The 11,127-nt window shown below is 41.2% G+C and overlaps 1 protein-coding gene across 7 annotated transcripts in view; it reads left to right on the plus strand.

The window, feature by feature from the left end:
* The first annotated feature begins 8,027 nt into the window (after positions 1-8,027).
* The window catches only part of EPHA5 (EPH receptor A5), a 305,046-nt gene continuing 301,946 nt past the window's right edge, over positions 8,028-11,127 (plus strand). For all 7 annotated transcript variants that reach the window (XM_019534208.1, XM_019534207.1, XM_019534206.1 and 4 more), the window contains exon 1: positions 8,028-8,088. In XM_019534208.1, the coding sequence (XP_019389753.1) occupies positions 8,050-8,088 (39 nt within the window). In that variant the 5' untranslated portion in view covers positions 8,028-8,049. The remainder of the gene's footprint in view (positions 8,089-11,127) is intronic.

Here is an 11,127-nt window from a genome sequence, read left to right on the forward strand (position 1 = left end):
GATTATGAGAGGATAAAATGTTGGTTACTGGAAAGAAAATTTGGGGAATTAACTACTGTTGGTCTAGATTCCATCAAAATAGATTTGGGCTTGAACAATGTATGTTTGGCTGGGTAGAGGCATGAAAAATGATGGAAGAGTGTCATCCTCAAAAGGGTTCCCTATGATAGTTCAGTGTAAAACCCTGTGACTTGAGTTGCTGTTGTTACCTCTGGCATGTCCTCTGTAAGGGATCGTTGCTGCCAGGTGCTGGCCTCAAAGAAATACAATGTTTAACCACGTTTTTTTTAAGCATGTGAATATTCCCAATTCACTTCAGTAAGACTTCTCATGTGTTTAAACTTGTGTCATCTGCTAGATTCTGGTAAGAGTGCTCAGCACTTTGCGGCCAGTCATGAATGGGATGAAACAAGACCAAAGTGCTTCTGAAAGGAGCTTGGGAGGTGCCTTCAGAATGTAGAGAAACATGATAAAATGGAAAGAAAGCAAAAGAGAAGAGAATTAGCTTTTGGTTCCTCATGGTTGCATGTCATGGCTATTTGCCCAAACACTTCATTTTTAGAATCCCACCCTGCCCAAACATGTAATTTAAACCATGCTCTTTTTTTTTTTTTTTTTTTTGGGGGGGGGGGGGGGTTCATTGCCCAAAAATGTCTATTTGGGTTGAACAGAAATTTTCATGTTAACTTTCTCAAATTGAATTGTGCGTTCATGTGAATTCTTGGTAACTTTCTCAAATTGTTTGAGATGAAAATTGTTTTGAAAAGTCAGTCTTTCATTTTGTAATTTTTAAAAGAAACATAAGTAACATTTCAGCTTTTTATTTTAAAATGTTTAATTTCAAAATTTACTTCAGTTTATTTCAAAAGTTAAAACAACCTTCAAAAATTGAATGTGTTGCTTCACCATAAATTTCTGTTGTGACTTTTTGCTTTGCCAAATGTATGTGTGTTTAATTTTCGGTTATTTCTGACAGAATCCTCACCTCCCATTTTTTAGGAGGTGTGTGCAGCCTGTGAACTAAAAAATAAGTTATTCACATAGCTTGCATACAGTCCTCTATAAGGGTACCCCGATTGAGATTTTTGGGGCCAATACTGAGAGCTGATTTTTAAGGAGGCATATTGGCTGATAATGATATGATTTCCAATATGCAAGTCTTCAGCTTGAAGAGATGCATCCAGCTGGTAAGTCTGGTGTGGTGGAAGTGGAGGAGGAGGGAAGGGGTGTGGGGGAGCAGACCAAGGTGAGGGAGGGAGTGGGGCTGGGGCAGGAGCAGGTGCTGCCTAGTCCGGGTGGGGAGGGATGCAGGACAGAGCCACAAGTGACTCATATAGGGGGCAGGCCCTCCAGATTGGTGCTGGGCGGGCTGCAGGTGCGGGCTGGGGCTGGGGCCAGGGCCAGCTCTCCTGGAGGGTGTGGGAAGGTGGGGGCAGCTCCCGCCACTGTGTGTGGCTTGTCCCGTGCTTGTCTGGCAGCTCCCATCGCTGCTTCTGCCACTCATCTGGGAAGCCATGGGGGGGAGGCATATGCCCCCAGATCTGTGTGGGGTGGGGCAGGACAGGCTGGTGTCGGGGCTGTGCCCCCCGCCCATATCCCCCAATTCCTCCTGGAGAAGCGGCGGGAGCAGTAGCGGGAGGCGCCAGATGAGCATCGGACAAGTGGTGTGCAGCCCCTGGCCCAGCCCCAATCCCACACCCTCCCTCACTGCAGGGGCCTTGATCTGCCCCCCCACCCCACCATTCCTTTCACCACACCAGACTTACCAGCTGCAGGCAGCTCTCTGTGCATGGGCATTTATTGGAAGAATTATCAGCGGCATTGGCCCAATTTCCAATACAGAAAATTTTCTTTATATCAGTGCTGATCCAATATCAGACCAATATACCAGTACACCTTTAGTCTCCTGATCGTATTTTGCCTTATCAGCTTTCTTGGACTTGGCTGCTTTGTCTGTTATTCTAATTCTCTGTTTCATTATAATTTGTATATCCTATATCATTTCATAATCATGCAAATCTTTAATGATTCAGATGCATAGTCCCATTGAAATGAGAGGAATTACTCCATGAGGCTTTTCATGATTTGGCCTAAAGCCTGTAAACCCTTCAGAGGAGTGACTGTCTCTCACTAATTTGTTTGTAGAGCGTTAGGCACACTTCACAGCTCTGCAACAAATTGTAAACATTGTTTTAGAATATCAGTGACACATGGAAAAAGCAACAGGATCTGTGGGGTATTAGTATGTACACTTTTCAGCTTTGGTTGACCAGTAATTTATTTCTGGTGAGGTCAGTGATAATAGGCACAACTCTAGGCCAAGGCAGGTCACTGTTGAAAGTCCTTGAGTCAATACTTGTTTCCAACTATGTTAAGGATCTGAAACTGTTGAAAGGTGTCAGTTTATGGGACTGTTGGTAGGAGGCTTGTCCCTGCCTGGAGGGTCTTATACCCTTACTGCCCAGGCCTTGTATAACAAGGTAAGCATTGCAATCTATAAATCAGTTTTTGAAATTGGGTGCCACTCAATGCCTCAAGCTCCAAAAGCTTGAGAACCACTCATCTAGAGTCATGGACTGGTGAACCTGATTCAGATTCGACCCCTAGGATCCATGGAAGAAAAGTGCTGTTCATTAATCAGTTCAGGACCAGGCAAGGGCCTAGATCAAAACTTATTCTATTCAAAGGAGGTCACTCATCCCTGATAAATAAAGCTGGTCTAAGAATATGCAATTTGAGCATATACACATTTCCCCTTGTGCATTTTCCCCTGCGTGCCTCGCCCCCCAAGGCTCTGGTGTGAGTTTAGACTTAATCGTCATTTATCCTACCCTGAAGGTAAAAAAGTTAATGACGATATGGATCCTGTGCAGTTTTGTATGTCTCTCTCGATCAAGCATTAGAAATAATTAGGGCTTGCGGGATGGGTGCACTCACGGTGAAGCTGAGCAGAAAACAGTTGTGAATTTTCTTGCTCTCTCATGTACTCAGATATTGATGCGTCTTGGCAAAAATATGTATAGGCAGACATATGCCCAATGCGTTATGTGGTTTCTTGTTTGTTCTTTGAGGCATTCAGCACATTTTTTTATGTGATGCTGAGGCAAAATAGAAGTTTTAGTAAATCTCTGAAGTTCTTTTAGATGCTTAGGCTTTTGAATGCTCTTGCACACTGGGTGTTAGTGATAGCTGCTGGAGATTTAACATTTTTTTCAGTAGAAGTAATCCCTATGCTCCCCAAATCTGCCAAGACACAAACATGTACGCTCAATGTAGGCTGAGCTGATTCAGGTTCCAGTTTGGGGAAAGCGCTGTATTCAGCGTGACCCTTGTAAAACATGTGCTTAAAGATCTTCAGTTATACTTAACTTTAGGTATGTGATTAACTCTTGCCTTGAGAAGAAATGGATTTAAGCATGGGGATGATGAGCTTTCTGGAATTCAGTCATAATGCATTTGAAGTGATAACTCCTAGGTGAACTTCCTAATTTTCATTTTATTTAGCTATGGTGAATGTTAAAAGAACGTTACTGGTTAGGAATAACACTAAATTGAAAAGGGTTACAAGTAAAAAAAAAAACCCAGATGTATGTACCTACTTCTGCATGGAGAAGCTCTAATTAGTATTTATGAAAGACTTTGTTTTCACTATTTAAAATATATTATTTTGCTTCTAATCTCCTTAGGCAATCTTGGTGTAAATAGCTTTTATTTGTCAAAAGCATTCCTTGAGGTAGATTTGATATAGTACAGTATTTTGGACAACACATTGAAATTTACCCTAGGCGACCACCATTGAGTAGTTGGAGAATCTGTTATAACTAAGAAATCCCTCTTCCATCACTGGAGTAGCTCCAAACGGGGAGGACAGAAAGTAAGTTAGAGCCACCATGTTCATTAATTTCACTGTATTGTGAGTTTTGTCCTGCTCTTTTTTCAACACAAATGTTGAAGGGTTCATTTATTTCTTACTTCATTGTGCATTTCACCTGAGTAAGGACTGAACAAGGTTTTAAGATTTGGTTCTGTCTGTTTATTGCACTAGTGGTAAGAGTCCCATTGGCTTTATTTAGAGCTGGATGGGCTTTTGGTGTCTTGTATACCAGTGTTTGTTTGCCTTTTTAAAAAAATTATAGTTGACAACTGTTTAGAAATATAGTATTGTATTTAGTTGCATTACTTTCTGTTTCAGCCATTGACACTTGATTAAAAACACTTTTTCCTGCAATTTTTTGATATTTAATTAATGTCTTAGAAAGCAACTTTATGGTATCAAACATTTCATTTAATTACATTCATTAGTGGCATTTCCAGGACAAGTTTTAATTAAGTTGTACAGTGTAGATCAATAGTCATCATGCATCCATTGCAATTTACAACAAGAATTTACTGTTCTGAACAATTTAATTACAGTAATTGTAATACAGGCAAATCTCAGTGACTTTGCCATTTTTCTTGCCAATCCCCTTTTTTTCTTCCTTACGATTTTTTTAATTATGACATTTTAGAGGTACTTAAAATATTCCTATTTGTGTGTGTTTTGCTTGTAAGCTTGCTCTTCCTGTTGCAGTAAGAGAAATTAAACTGTTATTTAGGTATATCCTGAACCCCATAAAGTCAACAAAAGGATTTTTCCATTGATTTTGTGTGGGCTCTTAAGGGATAGCAAGTTTCATAGCAATTGAGAATAACTAGGTTTTTATTATTATTGTTGTAGTTAGCTAGTTACACAGATAGCTAAGGAGACTAGTAAGCTAGATTTTGGTGTATTGTTTATATACATCAACATCATATACCAGGAGTATTCTTCCTACTCTGACAACCCTTCCAGTGAAGCAGCAGAACAAGCTGTAAAAGATTATTTTTTTTGGTAACACAAACAAATACCCTTTAAGCAACCCAGTCTCACAGGCTAGGCACAGAAGTTAAATATATACCAGTTTAACTGATCAGAAACTGGTTTAAACCTATAACAGAACAGAAGTTCAGTGCACATAAACCAGTTTCAAAATGGCTGAAACTGGTTTAAGATAAACTGGGTTGAATGTAGTATCAGATTTAACTGATTGAGGTCAAACTGGTTTATGGAACTTCTGTCCCAGAACTCAGACTGGACAAAAGAGGTTAGGGCATTTTTTCTGAGTGAACATGAAATATACTAACTCAGATGCAGTATCTGTGAGTTTTGTCACGGTGCTCCAAGGTCCCACAGTGATCAGCATTATAGGAGTGTCCAAAGTCTCTAAAACGAGAGAGAATAAAACTAACAAGAAAATTTTTTTTTATGCAGCACGGTTAACTTGAGGAACTCATTGCCTCAGGAGGTTGAAGGAGTTGATGGTATTGTCAGCTTCAAAAAAGGACTAACCAAATTTATGGATGATAGATCTATTAATAGCTATTAAACAGAACAGTCAGAGATGTTTCCACTGCATCTTTAAACCAATGACGGTGGGTGCCAAGGAGGGTAATGAGCAGGTGCTAGATCAGTAGGTATACTAGGTTCAGTGCTCTCCATTTTACACATCCACTTATGCCACTGTTGGTGCAGGACACTGGGCCAGATAGGCCATTGGTCTGACTCAGTATGGCACTTCTTGTGCTAGCTGCTGGTTTACAGTGTTGCTGATAGGATCTACACAGCTAAAGCTGGAACTGTAGAATTCAGCCTCCCTGCTGTTTACATAGACAAGACTTAGGGTGTCTTTCTCAGTTTATAGCTCATAATTTGTGGGCAAAAGACTTAATTTTCTGAGGACTTGTTCAACCAAATCTCTTACTTTATCTGCGATTAATTAAAAAAAATCCTATATTTATTTTTTTTAAGTTGCCATTTAATTTAGTTTTATGGTAATTTTTGTGCCATCATACATAACAAATGGATTGTTACGCAATCTTCACACTTCCTATACATAGATTTCACTGACAATTCTGGGAACAACAGGCACATTTGAAGAAACTAGGTGTTAATTGAAGAAAACCAGTGAACCTTGTTTATATCTGTCAGTATTACTGTCAAGTATTACTGTGTAACAGAGCAGGTAATTTATTAAGTAGGTTCTTTGTGATGTCAGATTTACTCAACCAATTAGCACTGTGCTTTTCCAGTTAATTTGGATGCTGCATTTCAGTTGGTGGGACTGCCAGTGATGGGACTGCCAGTGATGTGAAAGGGGTTGTATGCATATTGAGTTCTCACTAGTGTATTACTTCGTAATTTCTTTACAGACAGAAAGCATGTTTGGTAGGAGAGGCATTATGGGATAATGAGGGTTACAATAGTAGACTATTATGACAAGCTTAATCTTACACACACATCCCCTTCCATCCTGTTAGGGGTAAATGTTGCTGTGCCTAAGAGTAGTTTCTTTTACAAAGATGCTAACAACCCAGATACTTCCACTGACTTGAAGAACCATGTTTAATGTTTGGTACTTTTTTGAATATCCATTTATTTATATGCAGGGTTTGAATTACAGTGGGAAGCAGGGTGCTGAGCCCCCCATCCCCGTAAAAGATGAGCGCTCCCCTGGCAGCTGGGCAGAAACTGGTGCTTAGCGTAGGGGAAAATCCCCTTGCCCTTGTTGCTGCTGGGTGCTTTTTACTGCAGCTGCCCAGAGCCCATGCCTAGGCTGCCCTATGGTTTCTTTCTGCTGCTGCCATCTCTGATCCCCACAAGAGTCAAATTGTAAATTGAACCCTGTTTATTCGCTTATCCAGTGATTTAAAAGACTGGGCTTTGGCACCTGGTTGTAAAAGTCTTGCTTTTCCTTTTCTTTTTTTTCTTCATTTGTAAATAATTAGTGTGGAATTAAAAAAAAAAACCCAGCCAAATGAAAGAATGGCTTTGAGGAGCGATTTGAATATGGAAAGTATGGTTGTGGCATATATGCAAATTATACTGTGGGAAGCAGCTCTGATAACAGTGGAGGAATATAATTTGCTTTCAGTGTAATAGAAAAGTTCCCTTCCACTCTGAGACTTTGCATGACAAGTCTCAGCCCAGGGACCATTTTTATTTCAGATACTTGGATCCCTGGAAACGTAGACTAATAATGGAAAGCACAACAGATTCTTAACTATGGAGACAGTACCAAGAGCAGCTATAATTTTCCCCTGCTCAGTTAAGTGTGTGTAGATTTATTTTTTAATTACATTCACTCTTTGGACTACAGATTTTAGGTAATACAAGAAAAAATGTTATAAGCTTGGGAATAGTTTATTGCTGTTTAATGTAAATTGTTTGTTAATTGCCTGTATGTCTTGCCAGGACAAAATTCAGTGAATTTAGCCACAGCCAAATAGGATGCAATTTAATTTTGAGATGTAAATCCTGACTCTTTAGTGAAGGAGAAGGATGGCCCTTTTCCTAGTGCTGTCCTCTTAAGACTTACTATTTCATAAAAATCTAGGGGGAAACAACCTAAAGTGCCCAATTATGAGAACTTTCTACACACAGAATACTCAAATGATTTGAATTCATTTTTTAAAGTGAGCTGACAACCAGAATAACTTGCATCATTATTTTAATTTACAATTTATATATATATATACATACACCTGATAGGGGGACTAGGGTGTGTGTGTGTCTGTACGTACGTGTGTGTGTATGTGTGTGTGTGTACACACACACACGTACACACACATGCACATACATATACATTAATGCCTAGTTCCCCTATTCAGGTATCAAGGTACTGTTGTATTAAGGTTTTTACATGCTTGTGATAAAAAAAAGAAAAGTGCCTCTCAAAAGTCCATGCCCAACACCTTACATTCTAAAGTTCTTATCCTGAAAATACTTAACAATATGTGTAACTGTAATTCAGTGCATTTGGTCTTGGGAGTGATGAAATGCATGTTTTTGGAGGATCCTGACTTCAGTAACATGAGGACTCATGATGTTTTTACCTTAATGACCTTCTGGTAAGCATAAAGGGTCTTAACTGGACCAAGGAAATCATTAGGCATTCATTGAAACATCCATCCTTATGAAAGCCTTATTTTTCTTGTTTCTTTTCAGTGAATTTATTGGACTCACGCACAGTTATGGGGGATCTAGGATGGATAGCCTACCCGAAAAATGGGGTAAGTGTTTCACCTTTGCTTTCTTAGCCACAAGCTGCAAAAACAGTTTCCATTTGGAATATAGGCTTCTGGGTTTAAAATTCCCCCGAGTGATTTGTTGGCAATGAGAGGGGAAAAAAATTAAAACAACAAGCAGTGACTGGAAGAAATGAAGCAGGGTGGCTAGGGATTTTTTGTTTATGCAAAACAGCCAACCTTGAGTAGTAAAAAATCATGAGAGGTTTTTTGTTTTTTGTTTGTTTTTTAAATGAGAAATTCCATGTTTTCTACTACCCCAATTTTGAGAATTGATGATGCATTGAGGCCACAATATTACATTGTTTTCTCTCAAACAGGAGGGCTAGAAATTTACTATTTATTTTAAAGGAAAACGGTATCAACCAATCACATGCCTCCAGAAGCTGGAGCTTAAAACAAACAACCAAACTTCCAGATAGTTTTGTGGTATATCTCTTGAAGCCAATATCACCGTATATGTTTTCATTTATTTTTGAACTGATCCTTGATCATGTGAGCAGACATATGACAACACTGGCTTTACTCACATGAGCTGGGAGTGGAGGGAAAGTTATACTTCTATGTGATTTTGAAGGGTGCATCCTCTTGGGCTGGTCCTTGCTATGACTTTGTTTTGGTTCAGCTGAAGAGAGAGAATTTAATGATTGATGTTAGGTGCTGCACATTCCTGTGGGTTGCTGAGACCTCTGGGTGGGTACAGAATTTCCACTTAATACAGTTTAAGTGTGCAGAAAGCACTTTACAGCTGTAACTGTATAGATGTTCATGGCAGATAAAGCACTTTAAAAATGGCAGATCCCACTTTAAAGTAACCCTGGATGGATGTGTACTAACCTCAAGTGCTTTCTGTTAAAACACATCAAATGTCTGCGCCGGATCCCATTGAGGGTTAACTTAGAGTGCGACTGCTGCCATCCCAGGCAGAACTGTGCAGGGCTGTGCTCCAGCCTGAGGCAGAGCTCCTGTACCCCCTTGGCCGAGTCAGTCATAGCCTCTGATCCCAGCCTCACATCTAGCCTGTTGCGGGGGAGGGAGAGTGCGGTGGAGAAAGGCGGGTTTCTGTTTCTACAGTTGCTCTGGCCCCATGGTGCACTGCAGCCTGGCTGGGAGTGGAGGGTTGTAGGGGGAGGAGTCCTTGACTTCAGATGCAAAAGAAAGTGCGGAGTGATCAGAGGATCTACTGACCTGCATTTATGGGCCATACCCACTTCCCACTGAAGTCAAGTCTATTGTTCTTTGCCTTGAATTTAATAGGAACTAGTTCTGGCCCTAAGGGTAAATTTGCCCTTTACAGTGTTCATGAAGGGATTTAACAGTCACACTGTGCTCTCTCCCTGCATGCATGAACTCTTAATGAACAGATCTGTGCATGCTGACAAAATAACATGTTGGAGTATAGATTGAGTAGGAAGATCTCAGAAAAGAGTTTCCTCTTAATTAAAAAATATTTAAGGCAAGACATACATATAAATATATATACACAATCTTTACAATGTTGTTTCTCATTTCAGGAAGCAATGCTTGAATATTTAGGGGTGCAATGATAAAGATTTTCTTGGCTAATACGGATAGCCAATTATTAAGCAACCGTATTGGCCAATGCTGATCTGATAACCAATATTCAGTAATAGTGTAAGGCATTTTAAGCTAATGATATAAATAAATCTTTTTGTTTTTTACTGTGCTCCAGCAGCCTCCTGCATCACATGTATCAGTGTCCCAGGGCTTAAAAATAGCGGTAGTGGTGCTGGAACTAAAGCTTGTCGAATGAGCTGATATGAAACACTGCAGCACTTTATTTACTGTGGCTCTCATAGTCATTCTGATTAAAGTGGCCCTCTCCCTCCAATGGCTGGAGCAGAGCTGAGCAGAATGAGGGCGGATACAGGCTGCACGCTATGGGCTCGGGGCTGTCCATCCTGCTGCCTTTGCTCTGGGAGCCCCATGCAGGCCATGCATACTGAGCTCCCCAGCAGTGGGGTCACATCTTGCCACCCCAATGCTGCCGAGTGGGCAGGGGACATGTGGTTGGCGCAGGGCTTTCAGGGCAAAGGCAGCAGGGTGGAGAGCCCGAACCCTGCAGCAAGCAGCCGGCATCCACCCCACACAGAAATCTGGGGTGGGGGGCACGTGCCCTGCATTCTTGCTCTGGGTGGGATGTGCACAGTGACAGGAAGGTGCCTCCTCTCGCCCTGGATGAGCCAGACGTGACTTCATCCTACTCCCTGCCTCGGCCTTTGGTCCCATGCATCGCCCTGGCTGGGCAGCATCCCCAGCCTCAGCCCTTGCCCCTGCCCCTCTCCCTCCCTCACCACGGGGGTCTTGATTTGGCCTTCCTCACACCCCTTCTCTCTCCCAGAGCCCTTCCTCCCATAGACTTACCTGTAGGAAACTGCTCTCCACACTCCCTGGCTGTTCTTCTGGCCACATGCATGCAGCGCCCCCTGTATCTCAGTCCTGGCAGCCCCAGTTAGGACCACATACAGGCTAGAATGCTGCCCATCTGCAAAGGGAAACTTGTCATCTCTCAAGGGAGCTCAGGCATCTGGGAGCCCTGGACCCATGGAGGAGAGGGAACCCAGGTGTTCAGGTCCCTGACTAGAATGCATAATTACATAAAACATAATTGGCTAGGACGGGCAAAAAAAGCCAATAGCCAGTCATGTCTTTTCCCCTTTTATTGTTGCTAATCTGATAGGCAAACAATATATCAATGCACCTCTGTTAATATTCTAAAGTACCCTTGTCTACATCGGAACAGAAATCGTGGCAATTTAAATGTTTTGTAGAGAGATTCATGTCCAAAGGAAAAATGGAATGTCCAAAACACAGACCTCAGGTTCATTATTGTATGAATTAGACCAACTAGTTATATCAAATACCTGCCCTGCTTTCCACCCCGTGCGTGCAAGTCTCAAGTTAGACACATGACCACTGAATCAACTTCTGAGTCAAAAGAGAAGAATTGTATTTAATTAATTTTCCCAAATCTGTAAAAAGTGAATGAGATGGTCAGAATTG

This window comes from Crocodylus porosus, unplaced genomic scaffold (genome assembly GCF_001723895.1).
Source record: "Crocodylus porosus isolate Cpor-Errol unplaced genomic scaffold, CroPor_comp1, whole genome shotgun sequence".
Taxonomy (NCBI): domain Eukaryota; kingdom Metazoa; phylum Chordata; order Crocodylia; family Crocodylidae; genus Crocodylus; species Crocodylus porosus.